Below are 22,715 nucleotides of genomic sequence, written 5' to 3'. Positions count from 1 at the left end.
CCATAACCCCCATGCAAAAGCCATTGCAGCTGGGGATTATCAGAGTTGTGATCAGCAACATCTGGGAATCCCTGTTAGAGGGAACACTGGTCCCCAGCCAAAGGCCATTGCAGCCAGGATGCTAGGAGCTATAGTCAAGAACATCTGGGAATCTGTGTTACATGGAACACTGCTCCCCTCCCTCATAGGCTGAGGGACATTTGTTCCCCCTAGCTCAATTATAATCATTTTTTTTAAAAAAAATTCAAAATCGGATGTATTTGCCTTTGCCCACCCCACCCCACCTTTTAAAATAAAGGTTAATAAACGAATAGAGGCTGGGGTGTGTGTGTGGAGCAGATCTGAGCAAGGAGGAGGAGTCTGAATAGCATGGCAAGGGATAGAAGAGGGGTATAGAAAGTGAAACTGAAAGTGAACAGGACAGATTCATGCAGTCCCCCAGGGGAAACCTTTTCTGGGAGGAGTATCCTCCTTTGTAGAAGGGAGATGTCTTATCATGTCCGCAGGCCCTAAGAGAGACCCCATTTGGGAATATATTTTATTTTATTTTATTTTATATTTTTACATTTTATATCCCGCTCTTCCTCCAAGGAGCCCAGAGCGGAGTACTACATGCTTAGGTTTCTTTCTCACAACAACCCTGTGAAGTGGGCTAGGCTGAGAGAGAAGTGACTGGCCCAGAGTCACCCAGCAAGTCTCACGGCTGAATGGGGATTTGAATTTGGGTCTCCTAGTCCAGCACTCTCGCCACTACACCACGCTGTACCTGTGGGTAAGACGGGCATGTGTGCAAAATGCAAACAATGCAGCAATGAAATGCAAGGCCTGGTTGCCCAGAAGAAACAGGCAATAATATAACATTATTATAATAGAATATTAATAATAAACTTTGTTAGCTGCCCCATAACAAATTGAGCTCCCCCTCCATTTGCTTGCAGATGTATGCCATTAAGGCCTATCGAGAGGACGCAGCATTTCAGAGCTCTTCCTCTCCTGACCTGCTATCGTCTTGTGGAAGCTGCCGCACATTTCTGTCTTCCAGAAAGTAACTTGCTTTAAGAAATGTTTAAGAAAAGACTCTTAAGGTTGGTTAATTTTTACTTTATCTTGCAAACCAAATACTTTTTTTTAAAAAAAAATTCAACTTTCTGCTCATTTCCGTTATCTAGAAATTCAGTTATGTGAGGTGATGCCATCGAGTGGGTGTCAACTCCTGGCGCCCCCAGAAAAGCCCTGTGGTTGTCTTGGGTAGAATACAGGAGGGGTTGGCCATGGCCTCCTCCCACTCAGTGTGAGATGATGATGCTGATGATGCCGATGATGCCGATGCCGCCTTTCAGCACCTTCCCATAGACACTGGATAGAATTAGAAGTGATGGTTAATACTTGTGACGATATCTTTGGCCTAGGTTCTTTTTATATATATACATGGATTGCTTTTTTAAACAAGCTATAACCCAGTTGACATTTTCTTAAAAAAAAATCCGATTTAAAATAATAAAAAAAAAGATCTTAAAAAAACAACATTTAGACCCGGATCCTAGCCACTTAAGAAGTCTCTCCGGGCTGCCCTGAGCGGGTCTCGAACCGGCGGCCGCGGGCGGAGGAGGGGGCCACTCCTCCAGCCTGCCCGCCCCCTCCCTCTCTCCCTCCGCCTGCCTGCCTGCCTGCTTGCTTTCCTGGGGCCCGGCGGTTGCTAGGGAGCCGCTGTTGCTAGGGGGAGGGCGTGCAGACGGCGGCGGCGCGCATGCGCGCACTGCCCGGATGTAACGGGAGGAGGCGCTGCCGCCATCTTTGCCCGGAGAGCAGCGAGCTGATCGTGGCTGAGCCCCCCCGCCGGACCATCGGTCTCCATCCGCCCCGCGCAGCCCCCGCCGCCCTCGCCCGCCGGACATGGACGATCGGGAAGACCTCGTCTACCAGGCCAAGCTGGCCGAGCAGGCCGAGCGCTACGATGGTGCGCGGAGCGGGGCGCGCGGCGGCGGCGGGAGGGCGGGCTGGCTGGCTGGCAGGCAGGGAGGGAGCGAGCGGGGGAGGGAAGGCGGGGGGAGGAGGAGGAGAGCCGACAAAATGGCGGCGGCGGCCGGCCGGGGGCGGGGGGCACAGACAAAATGGCGGCGGCGGGGCCCAGCCAGGCCGCAGGGGCCCCGCGCCGCCGAGGCCGGCGGCGGCGGCGGCCTAGGCAGGTCCGGCAGCCCGCGGGGCCGGCCTGGGCGGCTCCCTGAGGCCCGCGCGGCGCGGAGGGGCGTGGCTGCTCCCCGGGCCCCTGCAAGGGAGGCCCCCCAGGCCGGGCAGAGGGAGCAGCCCCACACCGCTTTTCTCCAGGGCTGCGCCAATCCGGCCCCCTTCTCTTTCCCTTTCTCCTCCAAGAGCCTGGATCTGGACTACACCTCCCATCTTGCTCAGCCGCAGTGGCCAAGAACCCCGGGGGGCCCTGGGAGTTGTAGTCCAGCAGCTGCAGGAGGAGGAGGGCGGCGGCTTTGGGAGCAGCCGGGTTTGTCTGCTTCCTACGGAGGGTTCTGGGGGGACGGACTAGCAAGGCGCCCCCAGGAGCCCAGGAGCACTTCCTGCAGGCGGGGGTCTGCTTGGAAAGAAGCCCCATGGATTTCAGAGGGGCTTTCTCCCTTGTCAGGGTCCAGAGGATCCGTGCCCTTTTCCTCCTGGGGTCTCCTTGAACTGGGTGGGATCTCCTTGGAGGGAAGGCCCCCTTGGTTCCAGGGGGGCTGAATGCCATGCGAGGCTCCAGAGGGTGCGTGCCCCCTTACTTGGGGGTGGTAAAGTCTCCTTGAAGCTGGTGGGGCCTCCTTGGAAGAAACCCCCCTGTCGCTTCCGGGGGCGGGGTGTCTTCTCCAGGGGGGTCTCTGCTTCTGGGGGGGGGGTCTCTGCTCTGGTCCCCCTGCAGATGTCGGTCTCCAGCTCTTCCCTGGGCTGCAACACTGACTGACTTCGGGACACACATCGCCCCCCCACCCCACCGGTCCTCTGGGTCGGTCCAGGAGAGGCCTGCCCAACTTGGGCCCTCCCGCCCCTTTCCAGCTGTTTCAGTGGCTGGATGGAGAGGAAACGCCGTGGGGTCCCCCTTTGCTAAGCCGGATTGGCCTGGGTTTCCCTTTGGATGGGAGGCTGCCTGTGGGCGCTCTAGGGCAGAGCATGGCCTGCGTGCCCCAAGCCCCGGGTTCAGTGGAGCCCGCCGCCGGCGCCAGTCAGCTTGGGCCCTCCTGCAGACGCTGGCCTGTGATTCCCGTAAGCCCTGGCTATTGGCCGCTGGGGGTGATGGGCGTTGTAGTCTGAACACAGCTGGTGGGGTGCCTCCGTTGAGCAGGCCTGGCGTAGGCAACGCTGCGCTCGACGGGCCAAGGGTTTGACTGGGTCTAAGGCAGCTTCCGGGGTCCCTGCCTGCCGGCCGCTGTTGCAAAGGATGGTGGGAGTTGTAGTGCCCCAAGAGCTGCAGGGTGCTGAGATGGGGCTGCCCTGGTCTAGGGCACAAGCAGGCCTGCGGGAAGTCCTCCTGCTTCGTGGATGCGGCCGAGTGGGCTGTTGGGCCCAGTTAGGCTGCCTTCTGGCTGGGGCTCTGGGGGCTGCCTCGGGAGCTGCAGCTCTGCAGGAGAGGAGAGCTGGTCTGGTGGCAGCCAGCATGACTTGTCCCCATAGCTAAGCAGGGTCCACCCTGGTTGCATCTGAATGGGAGACTGGATGTGTGAGCACTGCAAGATCTTCCCCTTAGGGGATAATGGGGCCGCTCTGGGAAGAGCATATCTAGGTCCCAAGTTCCCTCCCTGGCAGCCTCTCCAAGATCGGGCTGAGAGAGATTCCTGCCTGCAACCTTGGAGAAGCCGCTGCCAGTCTGTGAAGACAATCCTGAGCTAGATAGACCAAGGGTCTGACTCAGGATATGGTAGGTTCCTATGTTCCTATGCTGGGGGTCCCTGGTCAGACCTGGTTTCGGAAACGGCCCCCCAGGGCTGCTGAGACGAGATTGGCAGCTCTGGGGCCTCTTCCCTTCCAGGTGGAGGGAACTGAATTCTGGGAGCAGAATTGGCTCAGCAGCGGGCTGTGCCAACGGCTCTCGGAGCACCGGCCAGAGATCCGCTTCGTAGTTGGCCGACCTGGGCCTGGTGAGGCCTAGCTGGGAGTGTCTCTGGGGATCATGGCCCCCGGGTTGGCTTGCATGCTGTGGGCAAGCAGTGGCCGACCCTTCCAGCCCCCTGGAGCCAGGCTGGGCACGGCCCTGAGCTTGGTGTCCTGGGGGCCGTTACAGTCTGTTCCTGCCAGCCTGGTCCCTCCGGGCTTCAGGTGCAGCTGGCCTGGAGTCCCAGTCCCCCAGCATGGCCGGTCGCTCCGGTGCTGCTGAATCACTCTGTGTGTGTGTGTTGTGGGACGGGGGGGGGGAGCTGTGAATCCTCCTGACCGTCAGCGTTGCAGCATCTTGACGGCAGCGCTGGGGTGCTTTGGGGAGAACAGTGGACGGGCAAGGTCCAGGGGTCTCGGATTTGGGCTGCCAAAGGCAGCCACAGGGCTCTGGTTGCCAGGAGTCGACATTGACTAGACGGCACACTTTACCCTTTGAAGACTAGGTGATAGCCGTGTGTATCTCCTGGCCTTCTAGGAAGGGTTGCCCCATCCTTAGTGGTGATTTGACACCTTGAGAATTCTGCCATTGTTCTGGAGGGAACTCGATCCCATCGTCTCTCTCACATCTGGGTTAATTCAGGACAGGTTACTGGTTCCACAGCATGCAGGTGTCTCCCGCGTCCCCAGGTCAGCACTGGCAGTGTCTTTCTTTTCCCTTGTCTTCAGTCCATTTCCCGGACATTTGTTGGTACTTTGGAAATGAAGCCACCTCGGGGATCTCAATTACTATCTGGCCCCCTGCCTGTTGAGTAAGACATTCGGATCAACGCAGAGCTTGTAACGGCTTCCTGGGTGCTGTATTCATCCATTTGTGATAGGGAAGCACATTCCTCCTGTTTTCTTGTCAGCCAGAAATAAAACGAAATTGTCTTCTCCATCCTGTTCGGGACCAAAGAGACTCGAGTCAGAACCAGGATCCCTGGGAATCTTGAACGTGGGGTACAAAGCAGGCAGCCTCCCCAAACCGCGTGGGGAACCTCCTCTGTATGGCGGCTGCGGATTGTCGTTGTGGTGCTGGAGTTCTCTTTGCTAAAGTGGCAGAAATTGCCTAGAAGCTGAGAGAGGCCCACATTAATTCGGGTTCTTGAAGGAAGGCGCATGGAGAGTCGTCATTTTTAACTTGCTTGTGTTTATTCCGTTTTCCTGCCGCCCTTGTGGTATAAAACTCAGCTCAGTAGGGCCCCAGAGGGAGGGCAGTTTGTGTTCAGTGTGTGGATTGGGACCCCATTGCCCCAGCAGTCGGGCACGGAAACCCGCACAGATGCCTGTGGGGTCTCGTGGGTCTTTCTGCAAACTGTGGATGTGATGCAGTCAGTACCTTTGCTGGGAAAGGTGCCCTCCTAGGAGGAAGCGGCTGTCTGCTGAGTCAGACCATGGGTCCCTTTAGCTCAGCATTGTCTACCCAGACTGGCAGCAGCTCTCCAAGATTTCAGGCAGGAGCCTTTCCTAGCCCTACCTGGAGGGGTTGAACCCGGAACTTGCTGCAAGCAAGGCAGCTGCTCTGCCCCTGAACTGTGGCCCCCATCCCCGAATAGGAAGCTGCCGCACACCGAGTCAGGTGTGGGGAGGCTGGTGGAAGAGTCATGGTGGGAAGAAGCAGCGGAGGGAGCCACCGATGCAGCCCCTCGGAAGCGGCCTTCTTCCCAGTCAGACCCTTGGCCTCTCCAGCCCGGGCTGGCAGCAGCTCCTACAGGGTGAGCCTGGGAAGTCCTGCACGCAAGCCCGGCCTGACGGCGCTCCCGGGTGCTCCCCCATCCCCGTGCAAACCAAGGCCAGCCCTGCTCAGCTCGGGCGGCCACAAGGCCAGCTCTCCCCCCGGGACAGGAGTCCGCCGACGAACCTGCTTCGGATCTCGTTCCAAGAACTTGCCGACTATGTATGAAGTGGAACTGTGCAAAGACGCTGCCAGTGACAAGCTGGGGAAGGTGACCGTGTCACAGGAGCAAGTCTTAAGCCCGGGGGGGGGTGTCACAGGGGATGGCTATCGAGCCCCTCCGGCTCCATTGCAGAGTTCTTGCTCTTGGCAGCCTTCATCCCCAACAAGCCCAGCTAATGGGCGGAGAGCCAATGAGCCGAGGACAGGCCCGCTCAACTTAGGCCCCTCAGCTGTGTTTGGACTACAACTTCCATAATCCCTAGCTGCAGTAGCTAGTAGCCAGAGATTGTGGGAGTTGTAGGCCCAGCTCTGCAGGAGGGCCAGAGTCGAGCAGGCCTGGCCTAGGAGCTGTAGCGCTGTAATAGTGGGAGACCTGCTGTGAGCTGGCAGGTTTATTGCAGGCAGCTCCTGACTGAGCCCAGTTGGCTGAAGGTGGGAGTTGTGACTCGGGTTGGCAGCAGCGGGAGTCCTAGAAGTCGTTGCCTACAACTCCCAGCATCCCAAGCAGCAGTGGCCTTTGGCTGGGGATTGCAGGCAACTCCATCTGGGAATCCCTGTTGCTCGCAGGTCTGGTGTTGGCTGGATCAGGCCGAAAGGTATGAATGGGATTAACTCAGCCACCCCCCCACATTTCCTCTCTAGAAATGGTTGAGTCGATGAAAAAGGTGGCCGGAATGGATGTGGAGTTGACAGTCGAGGAGAGGAACCTGCTGTCGGTCGCCTACAAAAATGTGATTGGGGCGAGAAGAGCTTCTTGGAGAATAATCAGCAGCATCGAACAGAAGGAGGAGAACAAGGGCGGAGAAGACAAACTGAAGATGATCCGGGAGTATCGGCAAATGGTGAGTGCCGCCAAGGGTGGGTGGGGGTCTGGCACACCGCTCCTCCCCCCCCCGCCCCAAAACACTGCACACCTGCTGAGTCAGAGCCTGGGTCCGGTATTGTCTGCACTGACTGGCAGCAGCTCTCCAGGGTTTCAGGCTTGGGGGTCCTTTCGAGGTGCTGCCAGGATGGAGCCTGGAGCCTTACTCTGCATGCAGAGCAGATGCTCTCTCCCTGATATTCCCCATCCCCTCAGGGGAAGATCTGACCATGCATCACGTGCAGTCACCCATCCACATGCAAACCAGGGCAGACCCTGCTCCGCAAAGGGGAGAGTACCTCAGGCGTGGCTCTCCACCCCTAATTGGGGCAGATCTGGCTTGATTCCAGGCCCTGGCTTTCTCCCATGGTGTTCCAAGGCAGTCTCCCACCCAAGCACTGACCAGACCCCAGGCCTCCTTCGCATGAGTGAGGGGGCTGCCCCATATGTCCTCCGACCATTACCCCGAGGAATTCTGGGTGGTGCCTGCCAGGCCAGAGAGGTATTCCAGATTGAACTGGGCTTGTGAAGCATCACCAGCAGCAGAACCAGTGGCATGAGGCAAATCCACCCAGATCCACTTAGCCACTGAAAAGTGTCCATTTCTAGAAATGGGAATCAACTTTTGGAACCATTGCAGCATAATCAGTGGATCCAGCCGATGACAGGCGAAAGGGCTGTCAATACAATGCCAGGCAAACTGGTCAGTTTCAAAGTGGGAATTGGCGCGTTTCCGGCCCTTCTCCCCAGGGAGAGGGAGTGACTCCCAGGAAGTTTGAGTACCTTCCTGTCGCTGGCCCTGTCGATATGTAGACCTTTGTGGGAAGAGCGCTGAATGCAGGCAGAAACTCAGACTGGTGTTGATTTGATTGCCACGACCAACAGGCTGCAAGTCCAAGTGAAACGAGCACTGTAATGATGCAGATCGGTCTCTTGTTGTTGTTGTTGACCTGGGGAGGCTCCGCCGGTTGGTTAGCGTCCAGTTTAGGACTTGGAACGAGCACCCGTGCCAGCCATCTTCCCTGGTAGCAAGGATGACTTGTCCCCCTTGCTAAGTATGGTCTGCCCGGGTTTGCACTTGAATGGGAGACTACATGTGTGAGATCTAAGGGAGAGACTACTTGGGGTTAGATACTATAAGAGGTTCCCCTTCGGGGATGGGGCTGCTCTGGGAAGAGCACCTGCACACTTGCCGGCAGAGGGCTCCGCGTCCCTCCCAAGCCTGGGCTGAGAGAGACGCCTGCCTGTCTGCAACCTCGGAGAAGCCGCTGCCAGTCTGGGTAGACAATGCTGAGTGAGCTGGACCAAGGGTCTGACTCCGTATATGGCAGCTTCCTATGTTCCTCTGCCCCTTTGACCCACTGAAGTTCCCCAATCCCCTCCTGCCCCACCCCCCCGGCCAAGAGAGGACTTCTCTCTCTTGGAGCTGGCCAGGAGGCAAACGCATGCCGGCGAGTGGGAGGCCAGGAGGAGAGCAAGGGCCCAGCCTGCCGGGGTGGGGTGGCAGCACTTCCTCGGCCGGGGTGGGGTGGGTGTTGGCCCGTCCTGTTCAGTGGGAGCCATGCCGCTGGCGGGGGGGTGGGGGGTTGCTTTTCTGGTTTCTGCTTCCAATCAGCTCCTTTACTTCCCATACTTGTGGCTAGGCAGAGAACCTTTGAGATTTCAACAAACACCGGCTCCTTGAGGGTCTTGTTTACTAAATATATCTCAAATAAACACCCCAACTGAGATCACCGCCTATTTAGGGCATGCCCAAATGTCCCGGTGCATGATTGTCGGGGAAATGCATGCCGCTGGCCTTGCTTCATGACTGCTGGGTAATGGTCCTACTTGGGATGAAGTCTGACTTCCCTGGTCAAATGAGGGAGCAGCCTGGAGGGGGGTTTCTCGGCCTCCTCCCTTGGCCCGTTCCCGGAAGGCATCTGCACAGTTCTGTGGCATAAGAAGCGGCCTGCTTCTGAGGCAAGACTCTCTGTCCAGGTACGGCCGCCGCTGGCGTCTCAGCCGCAGCTGATCAAAGGCAGCAGAGGCCACTTGAGCCTCTAGTGATAGTGCAGGATTGATGAGTACCCCCAGACTGCGAACCTGGTCCCGGGGGGGGGGTGCGCGCGCGCATGCATGCATGCATGTGCACACATGCAACCCCCTCTAGAACAGGCTGAATGTCATTCACCCAGGCAGAGGAACCGCCGGCCGACAGAACCTCCATCTTGTCTGGGTTGAGTCTCAACTTGTTCACCCTCATCCTGCCCATTCCTCCATCCAGGCCCCGATCCAGCGCAGTGTGTTGCTCACTGCCTCGCCCGTGTCTGTTGAAAAAGAGAGGTCCAGCTGAGTGTCATGCGCATACTGGCGACACCTCAGGCCAGATCTCTGGGTGACCCCCTCCCCGCGGCTCCATGCCAATGCTCAGCAGCATAGGGGAGAGAATGGCGCCCCAGAGTGTCACTGCCAAAGGGTGGAGCAGAAATCCCCCCCAGCACCACCCTTTGGAAATGGGCCTTTAGGTAGGAGCAGAGCCACCTCCAAGCAGTGCCTCCTACACCCAACTCGGCCGGCCTGGTCAATGGTATCCAAAGCCACTGAGAGGTCCAAGAGGGTTGCACCACCACCACCCCGCACAGCCCCACAGGGGACTACCTGACAGCAGACAGGTGCACTCCCCCATCCACATGCAAGCCGAGGTGAGCCCTGCTTAGCAAAGGGGGCCGTCCATTCATGCTTGCTGTCACAAGACCAGCTGGTCCTCCCTTGACATTTTGCTGTGGTGAATGAATCAATTGCTTCTGTTCAAGCTAGACGCCCTTGATTTTCTTGTTCACTGACAACTTCTCCTGAATCGACCTCTTCTTTTCTTCCTTCCCCTCTCTCCCCTCCCAAGGTCGAGACTGAATTGAAACTAATCTGTTGTGACATTCTGGATGTACTGGACAAACACCTCATTCCAGCAGCCAACACTGGCGAATCCAAGGTTTTCTATTATAAAATGTAGGTAGTCCACGGCGGTGCGGGGTCTCACGTGGGGTGGGCACCTTCCCTTCATGCTTGTCTGTCTGAAGAATGGGGCGGGGGGGGCTCCTAGTGCAAGAGGAGGGGTCTGTCTTCCACACTGCGAGCCTTTCTTGCTTCCCTGTGGCATGCACGAGCTAGGAACGCTGCAAGTGCATCGCTGGCTTAGAGGCGTTTGACCACAGCTGGGTGTTTTATTTATCGGTTTGAAATAGCTGCCTCTCACCTCTCTGGTACTTGAGAGAGGTGCGGCTCCAGCTGGGATGCCCTGCTACAGGCCGCACTGCCCCTAAGTATGGTAGGGTTAGACAACAGAAAAACAAGGTCAGGCAGTTGAAAAAACAGGACCTAGTTAAAACCGACCTTAAAAGGTTAAGAATTTAAAAAACCAAAAAAAAAAAAACCCACCAGACAGAGTGCAGAGAGAAATATGAAAAAGCACCTCTGAAAAAGACGTTATTGTGATATGCCATGTTGGTCTATCATATAGATTTTTCTTTTTCGAAGGTGGCACCTTTTAGAATAGTACGCCAGCGCATGAGTTTTCATGGGTTCTAACCCACTTCCTCAGATAGGGGGTGAAAGCAAGACCAAGTAGTGATAATTCTGTGTCTCTGTGTGTGTGGAGAGAGAGAGAGAGTATACCTATTTATTGATTGGTTTGATTTGATTTCTGTACTGCCCTTCCCAAAATGGCTCAAAGCGGTTTACACAGAGAAACAACAAATAAATAAGATGGCTCCCTGTCCCCATAGGGCTCATAATCTAAAAGGAAACACAAGATAGACACCAGCAACAGTCACTGGAGGTCCTGTGCTGGGGGTGGAGAGGGCCAGTTCCTCTTCCCCTGCTAAATAAAGAGAATCACCACATTAAAAGGTACCTCTTTGCCAAGTTAGCAGGGGTCAGAATACTATATGCTATATACTAATACTACATACTACTATATAAGAGCCAGCGTGGTGTAGTGGCTAGAGTGCTGGATTAGGACCAGAGAGACCCGAGTTCAAATCCCCATTCAGCCATGAGATTTGCTGGGTGACTCTGGGCCAGTCACTTCTCTCTCCGCCTAACCTACTTCACAGGGTTGTTGTGAAGAGAAACTCAAGTATGTAGTACCCCGCTCTGGGCTCCTTGGAGGAAGAGCAGGATATATGTAAAAATTAATAATAATTAATAAGAACAGGGTTCACTTGTTTTGAGTTCGGGGCCCCCAAACTTGTTTCTTGAGGTCAGCGCGGCCCCAAAAGGGACCCACTCCCTCCCCCGGAGGAGAAGGGCCTCTCAGGGGAGCGCCGGCGGTTCATTCTCCTTGCTTTCCACGCCCTAGGAAAGGGGACTACCACCGGTATCTCGCCGAGTTTGCCACAGGGAACGACAGGAAGGAAGCCGCCGAGAACAGCCTGGTGGCTTACAAAGCGGCCAGCGACATTGCCATGACGGAGCTGCCTCCCACACACCCCATCCGCCTAGGACTCGCCCTCAACTTCTCTGTTTTCTACTATGAAATCCTTAATTCTCCTGACCGTGCCTGCAGGTGAGCGGCCCTTCCGCGGGGTGGCGGGCTCTGCCGGGGCCCCGCTTGCGACAAAACCGGGGCTTCAGTTCCTGCTGCTCTGTAGAGAAGACTCGGGATGGCCTTCGGCCTTGGAGCTCGGCTGAAGCCCTGCAGGCTTTCTGTTGCTTAGGAGAATGGGAAGCCTGCCTTCGGCAGAGTCTGGGCATTGGTCCATCTCGCGCCTTATTGTTGGCACTGACTGGCAGCAGCGCTCCAAGGTTCCAGCCGGGGGTCTTTCCCAGCCCTGCCTGGCAGCGTCCCCTCTGACAGGGATGCCCAGATGTTGTTGACGACAACTCCCAGAATCCCCAGCTGCGGCGGCTTTTACTTGGGGATTCTGGGAGTTGTAGTCAGCAACATCTGGGAATCCCTGTTAGGGAAGGTTGCTGCCTGGCAGTGCCAAGGATTGAACTGGGGGCCTCCTGCGTGCAAAGCGGGTGCCTGCCCATTTTGCCGTGGCCCCATCTCCTGGGAGAAAGCGGCCTTCTGCGGAGTCAGGCCCCGGGTCCATCTCGCTCAGTCTTGTCTACACCAGGGCTGCAACGCCTCAGCCCTCCTGCAGAGGTGGGTCGGCAGCTCCCAGAATCCCTGGCTACTGGCCACTGTGGCTGGGGATTCTGGGAGCTGTAGTCCCCAAACCGCCACGGCTTTGCGTGCAGAAGGCCCCAGGGTCAGTGCTTGGGGGATGTCACCGCTGGAAGTCCTGGGTGGAGGGGTCCGGTTGCCACGGTGTGTGGCTTTCTGACAGGCTCGCAGCACCCCAGCAAAAGGCTGGCCGTGGTGGGGTGTGTCTGAGCCCCTCTCCCGGTGGCCTCTGCTGCCTGGGAGGCGGCCCTCCCGCCCTAACCGGGCGCTGCCCTTTTTGTCGCCGCAGGTTGGCGAAAGCGGCTTTTGATGACGCGATTGCAGAACTGGATACGCTGAGCGAAGAAAGCTATAAGGATTCGACACTTATCATGCAGTTGTTACGTGACAACCTGACACTATGGACTTCAGACATGCAGGGTGACGGTGAGTCGTGGGGCCAGGCATTCCCTGGGGGAGAATTGCCGGCTGGCTGACGGAGGAAGGGCTGTGTGGTTTTGCGGGATGTCCCGCTTGGGGCTCCCCCGTTGCTGAACTCCCAACTCCCCTCATCCCTTGCCGCGAGCAGTGGGAGTAGCTCCCTCGAGGGAGAAGCCCGGCTTGAGGGGGCTCCTTCTGAGGTTGGCGTGACCCGGAGCCATCTCTGCTCGGGTGAGGCCGCTCCAAGATGCCTCGGGCGGGGGGGGGGGGGGCCTTCTTTGGCTTGGGCGGGGCTACGGAAGAGGAGCCTTCTCTCTCTCTCCCGCCGGATGCTGGGCTGGGTGGGCCTTGGGTCCTGAGCCTGTGGCAAGCTCTCGGGAATTGGGAGGGGGCTGTCAGGCCTTGGCAAGTTTTCTTTGGAGCTAGGGGCAAGCCCCAAACGGAGGAGCCAGTGGCAGAATTGCTGGGCGGGGTGGGCTTCTCTTGATCCCCTGCCTGGGACCAATCCATCTCCAGGCACTCTGCCTCGGAGTGTCCTCGCCTAGGCACCGCGGTTTGAGTTCTAGGTGCTGTGGCTCCCTGGCGCCTGGGAATGGCCAAGCCCGGGTCCGCTCTGTCCCCTGCTTAGCGCAGAGATCTTTGACGCCGTCCCCGAGCGATGGCAGTCCAGCCCCTAAGCCGCCCAGCCCTCCACTGCACGGCTCCACTCTGCCAGCCCTTGGACTCTGGACGTGCCTCCCGAGGCCTCTTGCCTGGATCTGCTGCCTTCTGACGCCAAGCAGCTGTTTCTCGCGCGCTCCTCAGGAGCGACAGGGAGCTGGCCTTGTGCCGCCCGTTGAGTCCGGCCGAGGAACTTGACTTTGAATCGCTTTGGGTGGGCTGGTGTCAGTGAAGGCGACTCAGATTGTGGTCCAAATGGCTCAAGTTGCTCATTTGGAGAAACTCCACCGCGCTTCTGATTAAGCAAGTGTTGCTGGAAGAAGGGGAGAGCACATTAGTTGGTGACGCAAGGATTCTTTTTGTGACCGAGGAGCAGAATTCCCACTTGGCCCGGCAGAGCCAGATCTGCTCTGCGATCATCGCTGTTAAACCTCCCGTGTCAAGAGCCGTTTCCCGCTGTGCGGCTGACCTCCGCACAGCCCTGTGCCAAGAGGGTCCTTGAAGAGAGCCGGGGCCCTGAGCTCTGTGGGGAAAGGCGACACTTCCCAGGCTCGGGGGGGGGGGTGGTTGGGCAAAAGCCATCCGACTGAAAGGGAGGGTGCATTTGCCCGGTTTGGGCTGGTAAGACTGTAAGCGCGAGTTCTCCTGGTTTGAGGACTTCAACGGAGTCCGTTTCACTGAGCAGAAGATCCTGGAGAGATCCTTGTGGCCTGCAATGTCAATGTTGCCCCGGGGGGGGGGGTTGCCTTTAAATTCAGAGTTGTCCTCTGGTATTGCTCCCCCCTGCTGGCCTGGCCACCCACGAGGCACCTCCTGCTTCAGGACGTGGTCGGGGTAATTGGCCACCGCCGGTTACTCTGCATTGCTTGGATTACTCCTGTCCGGCCTCCTTGGGAAGCTGAGAGAGTCCCTTTGCGACGCCTGCCATCCGGTCCTGATCAGCCTTCAGTCACACTCGAGGGAAAGATGCCTGTCCTCGGGGTGGGAATCCCTTGGAGATTTGCGGTGCTCTCTCGGAGGGAGCCGTTTCCCTCGGGCATCACGTTGGCCCAGAGCAAAAATCGGGCTGCATTGGTGGCAGCCGTCGCTTTTCCTGGCATCTTTGCAAGATCATCCTTGAGCCAGTGGGTTTCTCCCGTTGCCCCTCACGCTTTCTGTGAGCATCGTTGTGAGGTTGGGAGCTGCTCTGTAGCCTCTCCATAACGCCTGTTTTTCCCCCCTTTTCTGTTGTATAGATTCCTAAAAGGAAGTCCACCTGTTCATTTTCTAAAACTACTTTGTAAGTCTCCCTGATGTCCCGGGGAATCTCTCTCCTCCCTGTCACTAATCTGCGCTTGCCTCTTGCTTGCCTCTGACCCTGTTCTGGGCCGATGCCTTGGCCCTCTCCCCTCCCCTCCAGACCCCTCTGTGGGCCTGGCTGGGGCGCCCTTAAGCTCTCCAGCCGACGGTCAGGACTCCCCCCCCCCCCCCGCCACGTGCATCCTGCGGTCTGTAAGCTTTCCAGTCTGGTCTTTGCTGGTTTCTCCGGGGCTTGTTGTTTCGTTGGCGCAACTGGGGGTCTGGTTTGTGGACGTGCTGCCTGCAAGGACAGGTCCCCTTCTGACCGCCGCAAGGGCTGCTGGGGCGTGCCAGGAAGGGCGTTGTGGGGCCTGAGCTGGGGGTCGGAGCCCTGCATGCCTTGGGCGGACTCCCAGCGGCGTGAGGAGGGCCTCCCCCTGGGGTGAGGGGACCTTGCTTGCATGTGGAGGGCCCGGTCCAACTGGTTGGTGGCAGTGTGTGGTGGATTTTCCGCTGGTGTCTCCGTGCATGCGTCCAGGAGCCCATGGCCTTGGGTGCCATCTCGGGGGGCCAGTGCCCCTCGGGGTCTCTAAGGGGATCACGCCTGTCCCCGTAGAGATGGGGAGGCGGCGATAGCGTTGTTGCAGTGACCACTGGCTGCATGGCGCCGCCCCTTCTTTATTCCCAGCCCCAAACGCTTCGGCTCGAAATTGCTCTGTGCAAAAACGACTGCCCCGGGGTCCGGGCAGGCATGATGCGAATGGTGGCCCCCTCTCCGTGGAGTTGTCTTTGGAGGGCACGCTTGCCCGGTCTCGTTCCCACTCCTCGGACGACAGGGATCAAAAGTTAGGAGTCGTCTCTAACAGCTTTGGAAACGCGGTTTTTCAGTCTTCTGTGCCGCTACCGCCCCTTCCCCATCTCCAGGGGTGTCGAGCTCGACCCAAATTGCTGTGAGCACTTGGGGCCCCAGATGGCACCAGCGCCGCCCCTGGACTAAGATTAACCCGGAGCATGTAAACGGTGGTGTCCCCACGGACTCTGGCCCAGAGCCCTCCTTGCCTTGGGTGTGCAAAGGAACCCCGCGAAGAGAGCTTGCCTTCAGGGGAGCAGCTTTGCAGGGTTGACTAACCCGTCCTCCGGATTGCTGTAGTCCCCTGAGAGGGTGTCCTCATGCGAGGTGGGTTGACTTCGGTGAGAGTGGCTTCTTCCGGCTGGGGCAGGGAGGCCATTTGGGACTTGCACTTGGGGCGCCCTTTCCCCAGCTGTACAGCCAGGGGCAGGGCATCTCGGAGATGGGCCCCTTGGCTCCTTACTGTCCGTCACATGCCACGGGGATCCTGGCGCCTGCTGCAATGGGCCATGTTTTGGCAAGATCAGGCAGCCACAAATCCACTGGCCAGCTCGCCAGCGGCAAGTGCCCCCCACCTCCTGGCAAGCAGGACAGCCTGCTCCTGACAGATCTCCCCAGAGGCCTCGCCTTTGGGGAGAGAAGGAACAGCAGGAACCCGTTCTGAGTTTTCCGAGAGGGCTCCCGCTGTTTCTTCCCATCTCCCCGTGCAAAAGGCAGAAGACCTGCTTTTTCTCCTCTGCCTGTGTGCCGGAAAAGGATCTGAGGGGAGGGTGGGGCTGGGTGCTGCCCCTCCGCCCCCCAACTCATGGGTGGCGAATGAAGCCCAACGTTGTGGGTCCCTAGCCGAGGTGTCTGCCGTGGCCTGCCTGACTCTCTCCCCTTTCCTTCCCAGGTGAAGAACAGAGTAAAGAAGCGCTGCAGGATGTGGAGGACGAGAACCAGTGAGACATCAAGGCCAATAAGAGACCCCCATCTCTGTCCCCCTTCCCCCCCCACCCCACCCACCCCCCTCCCCACCAGCCCCACTGGGAGCCCTCCGACCTGACGTTTGCGATGGGTCCCGGCATTTAGGTTCCTACCCTGTTGGTTTTTTTACACGGTTGAAACAGTTCTTTCAAGCAAAGGCAAGAGTGAATTGTCTGTGGATTTTACTGGTGCCAGCTTTCAGTTCCTTGTGAGACACTCGCCGGACTGGCTGCATAGAGGCTTTCTCTGCGTTACTGTGTTGTCGTCTTGTCAGTGTTGGAGGTGACATCTGGGAGCCATTAGAAATCTAGAGGAGACGTGTTGCCCTGTAGGGTATGTGTGGTGGCGCGCATATATATATATATTTTCCTTTTTTTTTTTTAATAATTGTTTAAACAATTTTATACCAGTGTTTAAAAATTAATTGGGCGTTTAGCTTGAAGTTTTCAGGTAGCATTGGAACAGTTCTTGTAGTGGTTTTTTGCTGTAAAAGAAAAAAGAAAAACGCAAGCCCACAAAATCTCCAACCGTGCTGAGATGTTGCTGGGACAGATGGTGCCGGTAGCAGCTCAACAATCCATTCTTGCCTTCTCTTTTACTTTCCCTCCAAGCAGGTTAGCATTGAAGGTGGCGTGGAAAAAAGGAAAAAAAGAAAATAAAAAGCCTGCATGTGTGTTCAATATTTTTCTCTCCCTCTCCCCCCCCCCCCCGTCCCTCTTCGCTAGCTCAACCTCTTTGGTTCAGTATGTGTAACTTGAAGCTAATTTGTACTACTGGATATCTGACTGGAGCCACAGATAACAGGATCTGTATTGTTCTTACTGAAACACAGCATGGAATTAACATTAAACTTAAATAAAAACAACCCTAAATTAAAAAAACGACAACAAACCGACCGATGCCAAATCCTGCTGCTGCTTCTCCTCTCCTCCCCCCCCCCCCAGTAGCTGGCGAGCGAGAGGTTCAAGCAGAACAAGCCAGGTCGTGCCCGCCAAACCCCGAGAGGACTCCTGGGGGACTCCTTTTTTCTCTCACACACACCCCCACACACCCCCTTCCCCCAAGTGAGTGAAGTGTCCCGTGGCTGCTTCGATCTCCCCGCCCTGCTTTTTGTCTGAACTGTCTCCTTGCCTTTTTTAGCTTCATCTGGACTTTCCCCTTGGACTGAGCAGCGAGTCTGTTGGATCAATAAAATGCTGTGTAAAGATGCTGCACCTCAGACTGCTCTCTGCCGACACCCTCTCCGAAGCGGGAAGCGACAGCCGGGGCGGGGGCTAGCCCCAACCAGGCCTCCCCCCCACCCTGCAGCCGAGCGGTTAGTGGTGGTGCTTCTCGCCCCGGGGGGGTGTGGCAGGGAATTGCACACTTCCCTCCAAGGCGCTGTGTCCTGGGCATTGGGCCCCGGGGTGTGGTGTCCTTTTTGCCTTCACCTAGTGCCGTCGTTCGTAAAAGGCACCCACCCACCCGATGATCAGTTGGTTGAATGGGCAGATGCCTTGACTGTGGGCAGGTCCAGTGAGACGGATTGGCGTGCCCTCTTCTCCGACGGTTGTGTTCACGTGGAACATGCCAGTAAGGCAAGTTCCGGTGCTGGGTGTCCAAACGGTATTGTCTGCACAGACTGGCAGCAGCTCTCCCAAGGTTTCTGGCGGGGGTTTTGACCAGCCCTACTTGGAAACGCTGCCAGTCAGTGTTGGCAGCCTTGAGTGAGATGGCCTGACTTGGTTCCAGCCGCTTGTGCTCGGCACTAATTGTTCTTGGGGAGGGATGGGGATGGGGCGGGGGCTCGGTGGCGGCAATACTCCAGTGGGGGGGGGAGATCCTCTGGGCAAACGTTTGCTTATTGCACAAGCACCCCTATAGTCGGTTCTGCCCTCCCAGTTGCCCTGCCCAGCCCTCCACGTAGGGAGTTGCCCCAGAGCCCTTTAGCCTTGGCAGGTATTGACTGGGCCCACTGCTGGCCCTCAAGGCCGTTGTGCCTCTTCAGGGCCTGTTGGCACTTCTGCTGGCTAGCACTCCTTGTCCCCAGCTCACTGCCAAGATCCAGAAAGGGCTACTGTCTCATGCCCTAGGCATCTGCCCCCGAGTGGTCCCTCTTGCTTGGCATGGTCTACACCGACTGGCAGCAGCTGCCCAGGGGCACACCTTGCAGTGCTCGCCTGTGGTCTCCCATCCAAATGCAAACCAGGGCAGGCTCTGCTTAGCCACTGCAAGCCCAGCTCTTGGGGTGGGGGAGGCTAAAGTGCCCGGGCTCTTGCTTGGGGATTCTGGGAGTCGTAGTCGAGGGGACTCTGGCTCTGGGCTTGCTCGTGGTGTGGGGGCTGAGAGGGCTGGGTGCGAAGCTGCCGCAGTGCCACGCAGCCGCACCCCTTGGCGGCCCTCCTGCAGAAGCCCGTTGCGCCTGCATCCCCACAAGGGCCTCGGGGGGCAGTTGCTGGAGAGGAGCACCGCTGGACAGGCACCCTCCTGGGCCAGGCTGCTGCTGAGGGGCAGAGGGCCCACAGCCCCCTGTGCGCAAGGGGGTCAGTGCGGAGGAGTGCAGGCCCTGCTCTCAGCCAAGGCATTCAGAGACTGGGGTGAGTCGTTCCAGCCCCAAGCCATGAAGGGGAGATAGCCTCTTCCGAAAGTTCTATGGAACTCTCTGCCCCTGGATGGTGTGGCCGCAGCCATCAGCTTGGATGGCTTTGGGCAAATTCATGGAGGATGGGTCTCTCAGCCGCAGGTGTCCTGCCTCTGAGGCTGGAGGCGGCCAATAGCCCCTGGACTAGTAGTGGTGCATAGAGGAATCTGTCCAAGCACGGTTCCCTCTTAAGATGTGCGCCTGATGTCCACGCAGTGGATTTGAGATCCCACCCAGGTTGAATTGGGAAGGCCCCGCTCTGAATGCACACGGCCTTGATCCTGCCACCCAGGACCAGTTTGGAACACTCTGTCCAAGCCCCTTTTAAAGCCAAGCAAGCTCGTGGCCATCCCGTGGCAGAGTGTCCCGTAGGTTCATTGTGTGCTGCGTGGAAACTTCCTCCTTGAGGCCGGTCCCCCGGTTCATCCCTTGCCACAGAGTGCCTAGAAGCCCTTGGAGACGGTGAATCATGCGCTCTATGCCGCTTCCCCACACAGCCGCCTTGCAGAAGGCTCCCTCGGGCATGGCCGGCGCCCACCTCCAGGGGACCTGACATTCGGGAGCGGTCTCCAGGAGCCAGGCTCCCCAAGGGCCTCGCTCCGGAGTGGCTCCGGACTCTGCCCAGCAGGCGTGCACTCGCGCCGCCTCGGCAGAGCGAGGGATTCCGGCGCAGGCGGGGGGCGGCGCTGCTGCTGCTCTTCGCGGAAGGGGCGGGGCCGAGGACGCGCGACGACGGGAGGAGTCGAGCCCGGAAGGGGCGGGGCTTGCGCCGGAAGGCCCGTGGTGCTGTGTCTGAGTGAGGCCTCGTCGCGGCGGAGTCAGGTAACTTACCCGCGCGGAGGGGTCGCAGGCTGCGGTCCGGGGCTTGGGGGCGCCTTCCCCGCCTGCGCTCCGTCGAGCTCAGCAATTCTCCGCCCCGCCTGGAGCAGCTCGGCCTTCGCTCTAAGCAACGGAGATCCCGGAGGCTCTGGACTGCAACTCCCAGCATCCCCAGCAGCAATGGCCTTTGGCTGGGAATTATGGGAGTTGTAGTCCACAGCCTCGGGGAGGCGTCTTTCCCCCTGTTACAGCGGGGAGGCGGCTGGAGAGGCTGCCGGCCAGTGAACCTGGGCCTTTTGCAGCAGGGCAAGGGGGCCACAGCTCAGCGGCAGAGCATCACTGTCTGCACTGGCTGGCAGCAGCAGCATTCCAGGCTCAGGGGTCTCTCCCTGCCCTCCCTGGAGGTGCCGCCGCCGCCGCCGCCGCCGCCACCAGGGACTGGACCTGAGACCTGGGAACATGGGAAGCTGCCATCTATCTACTGAGTCAGACCACCGGTCTATCTAGCTCAGGATTGTCAGGATTGACTGGCAACGGCTTCTCCGAGGCTGCAGGAGGCAGGAATCTCTCTCTCAGTCCTATATCTTGGAGATGCGGCCAGGGAGGGACCTGGGAACCTCGATGCTCTTCCCAGAGCGGCCCCCTTATCCCTTAAGAGGGGAATCTCTTGCAGTGCTCACACATCAAGTCTCCCATTCAGATGCAACCGTGCTTAGCTATGGGGACAAGTCATGCTGGCTACCAGCAAGGAGACCAGCTCTCCTCTCCTGCATGCCCGGCAGAGGCTCCAGCGCTGAGCTAAGCCCCATCCCCAAAACACGCACCCAGGCAGACCCTCAGCCCATCATCGGGCTCTGTATTCTCTGCACTGGCTGGCAGGATTGCACCTGCAGGGGGGTTAGTGCACCACCCAACATGGGAACATAGGAAGCTGCCATCTACTGAGTCAGACCACTGGTCTATCTAGCTCAGGATTGTCTTCACAGTCTGGCAGTGGCTTCTCCAAGGTTGCAGGCAGGAATGTCTCTCAGCCCTATCTTGGAGATGCTGCCAGGGAGGGACCTGGGAACCTAGATGCTCTTCCCAGAGCAGCCCCTAAGCAGCGGCTCTGCCATCCAAGCGTGTTTCCTCTGGGAGTATTAATAATAAAATCATAAAATGTGACTCTTTCCTCCTCGGAAGAAGACGGCGGCGTCGGGGAGAGCATCCCAGCAGCGTGAGACCCACCCGGAGCCCTTGGAGATGGAGCCGCGGGGACCACCGGAGCCGGCCAAGAGGGTGAGTGGCTGGGCTTTTGCCTCTCCTTGCTGGGGTGGGGGGGGTCTTGTGGTCGCAAGCCTGGATGCTTCTCTTTGCCAAGCAGGGTCTGCTCTTGCCTGTGTGGCGGTGGGGGGGCTACATATGCCTGGTGTGTCGGGTATCGCCCTTAGGGGACAGGGCTGTAGCTCAGGGGAGCAGCGTCTGCGTTGCATGCCCAGCTTGGACAGCGTCTCTGGGAAGGGCTGGCCAAGACTCCTGCCTGCCTGCCTGCCTGGGGGAGCTGGGAGGGCTGCTGCCCGTCCGTGTCGCCGGCCCTGAGCTTTCCCCCGCCAAGGGATGAGCACGGATCACAGCTCAGACGGGGCAGGGATGTCCGTGTCTCTTGGTTTCTCCATTCAAGCCAAGGGGGTGGCAGTCTGCTCTTTCCAAGCCCGACTGGCACACGGAGCCTTGGCCGAGGCAGCCAGTTCCGCCCCGCTCTTATCCCGTGGGCCGAGAGGCTTCAGCTCGTGTTTCTGTCCTTAAGCTGGGGGCTGCACACTGGGGGCTTCCTGGCTTTCTAATCCTCTCGGGGCCTTCCGTGTCCGTTTTGCATTCAGAGCAACGGCCAGTTGGGACAATGACTTGTCCGTGCAGCCTACTGGGCGGGGGGGGGGAGCTGGAGAGAGCTCCGGGGGCTGGCTGAAGGGCAAGATCCCCCCCGGCCAAGCCTGGACTGCAGCCCCAGGGAAGGCGGCCATTCTGGGTCCCTGCACTGGCTCTGTGAAGCCAGCAAAGAGCCCGGCCAAGTGAGCCAAGAGGGCCCTTTGAGAAGTGGGGGTTCTCCTGATTTCTGGAGCAGCAGGGGAGAGCAGCTGGCCTCTCCAGCCCCAGCACAGCATCCCTCCCGTGGCTGTGGCCTCTCCGAGGTTTCTTCCTTAGCTGGGGCGCCCTTCGGGGACAGGGAGCCACCCTTCCTTACGGATTGTGAGTTTTCTCCATCAGGGCTGCTCAACTTCGGCCCTCCTGCAGATGGTGGCCTACAGCTCCCCTGATCCCTGGCTCTTGGCCACCGTGGCTGGGGATTATGGGAGTTGTAGTCCAGAAAGCGGGGGGTGGGGCGGGCCCTCCGTTGCACAGGTCTGCTCTATGTAGCCCCTTTGGGGAACTTTCTTGGTTGAGCAGCGGCCTGTAAATACTCCTAGTTGTCGTCCAGGGCACATCGGCACAGCTTCTCTTCTGCCCCTCTTTCTTTCTTTCCTTCCTCCTGCAGGTTGGGCTGCGACAGGACCAGACTAGCAAAGCCCTCGTGCCGGGAGGTGGCCAGCGAGAAGGCAGGCTGCCGCGTCGCCTCTCCCTCCAGCAACGTCCTGGCTCGCAACCCGCACGGTGCCGCTGTCGAGGGAGCCTCCTGGCCCGTGGACGTTTCAGGCGGCGCTGGGATTTGGCACAGCCGCCTGGCTTCTGGGCCGGGCTTGTTGGGCCAGTGAGCCATTGTGGAAGGGCGGGAGATCAATTGCACAAATAAACGGATGAATGAATGAATCAATCAGTGCTTCGCTCGTCTGTTCAAGCTGATGGAGGGGATCTCCCCTGCCCGAAGGGGGCTCTCGAGGAGGGGCAGGAGTGAGGGTGGCTCTCTTGTGAACATGGGCATGCATACAATTTCACCCAAGTCACGTTCCTCTTGCTGTGTGGTCAACATCCGCTTACCTTTCCTCTCCCTTCTGCCAAATGCAGACATTCCCCATCCCCTGCACCGCAGAGATCTGCATGACTCGTGCCATCCTAGAGACCAGAGGGGGGGGCGGCTTCAGAGGAGATTCCCATCCCCCCCGAGCA

General features: G+C 58.4%; 1 protein-coding gene across 3 annotated transcripts; it reads left to right on the top strand.

Moving 5' to 3' along the window:
* The first annotated feature begins 1,743 nt into the window (after positions 1-1,743).
* On the top strand, positions 1,744-22,422 carry YWHAE (tyrosine 3-monooxygenase/tryptophan 5-monooxygenase activation protein epsilon). 3 transcript variants are annotated; one of them, XM_053275017.1, is made up of 9 exons: positions 1,744-1,957; positions 6,650-6,849; positions 9,751-9,857; positions 11,209-11,415; positions 12,311-12,447; positions 16,122-17,510; positions 19,313-19,637; positions 20,817-20,912; positions 22,147-22,422. In XM_053275017.1, the coding sequence occupies exons 1-6, from the start codon at positions 1,894-1,896 to the stop codon at positions 16,172-16,174; spliced, it is 768 nt and encodes a 255-aa protein (XP_053130992.1). In that variant the 5' UTR covers positions 1,744-1,893; the 3' UTR covers positions 16,175-17,510; positions 19,313-19,637; positions 20,817-20,912; positions 22,147-22,422. The 3 variants fall into 3 exon arrangements, with proteins under 3 accessions (XP_053130992.1, XP_053130991.1, XP_053130990.1); XM_053275016.1 differs by lacking the exons at positions 1,744-1,957; positions 6,650-6,849; positions 9,751-9,857; positions 11,209-11,415; positions 12,311-12,447 and having other exon boundaries at positions 20,820-20,912; XM_053275015.1 differs by lacking the exons at positions 1,744-1,957; positions 6,650-6,849; positions 9,751-9,857; positions 11,209-11,415; positions 12,311-12,447.
* Positions 22,423-22,715: the final 293 nt, after the last annotated feature.

The sequence above is a fragment of the Hemicordylus capensis genome, chromosome 12, assembly GCF_027244095.1.
Source record: "Hemicordylus capensis ecotype Gifberg chromosome 12, rHemCap1.1.pri, whole genome shotgun sequence".
Taxonomy (NCBI): domain Eukaryota; kingdom Metazoa; phylum Chordata; class Lepidosauria; order Squamata; family Cordylidae; genus Hemicordylus; species Hemicordylus capensis.
Note: the sequence above shows the minus strand (reverse complement) of the source record. Positions and strands in the feature narration are given on the sequence as shown.

Bases quoted from the DNA above. Each gene is read 5' to 3' on its own strand.
- YWHAE (XM_053275015.1), top strand. From the start codon at position 17,389: ATGCTGTGTAAAGATGCTGCACCTCAGACTGCTCTCTGCCGACACCCT. The intron at 19,638-20,816 runs GTAACTTACCCG...CCTCCTCGGAAG, and splicing joins CCTCGTCGCGGCGGAGTCAG to AAGACGGCGGCGTCGGGGAG. The intron at 20,913-22,146 runs GTGAGTGGCTGG...TTCCTCCTGCAG, and splicing joins CACCGGAGCCGGCCAAGAGG to GTTGGGCTGCGACAGGACCA.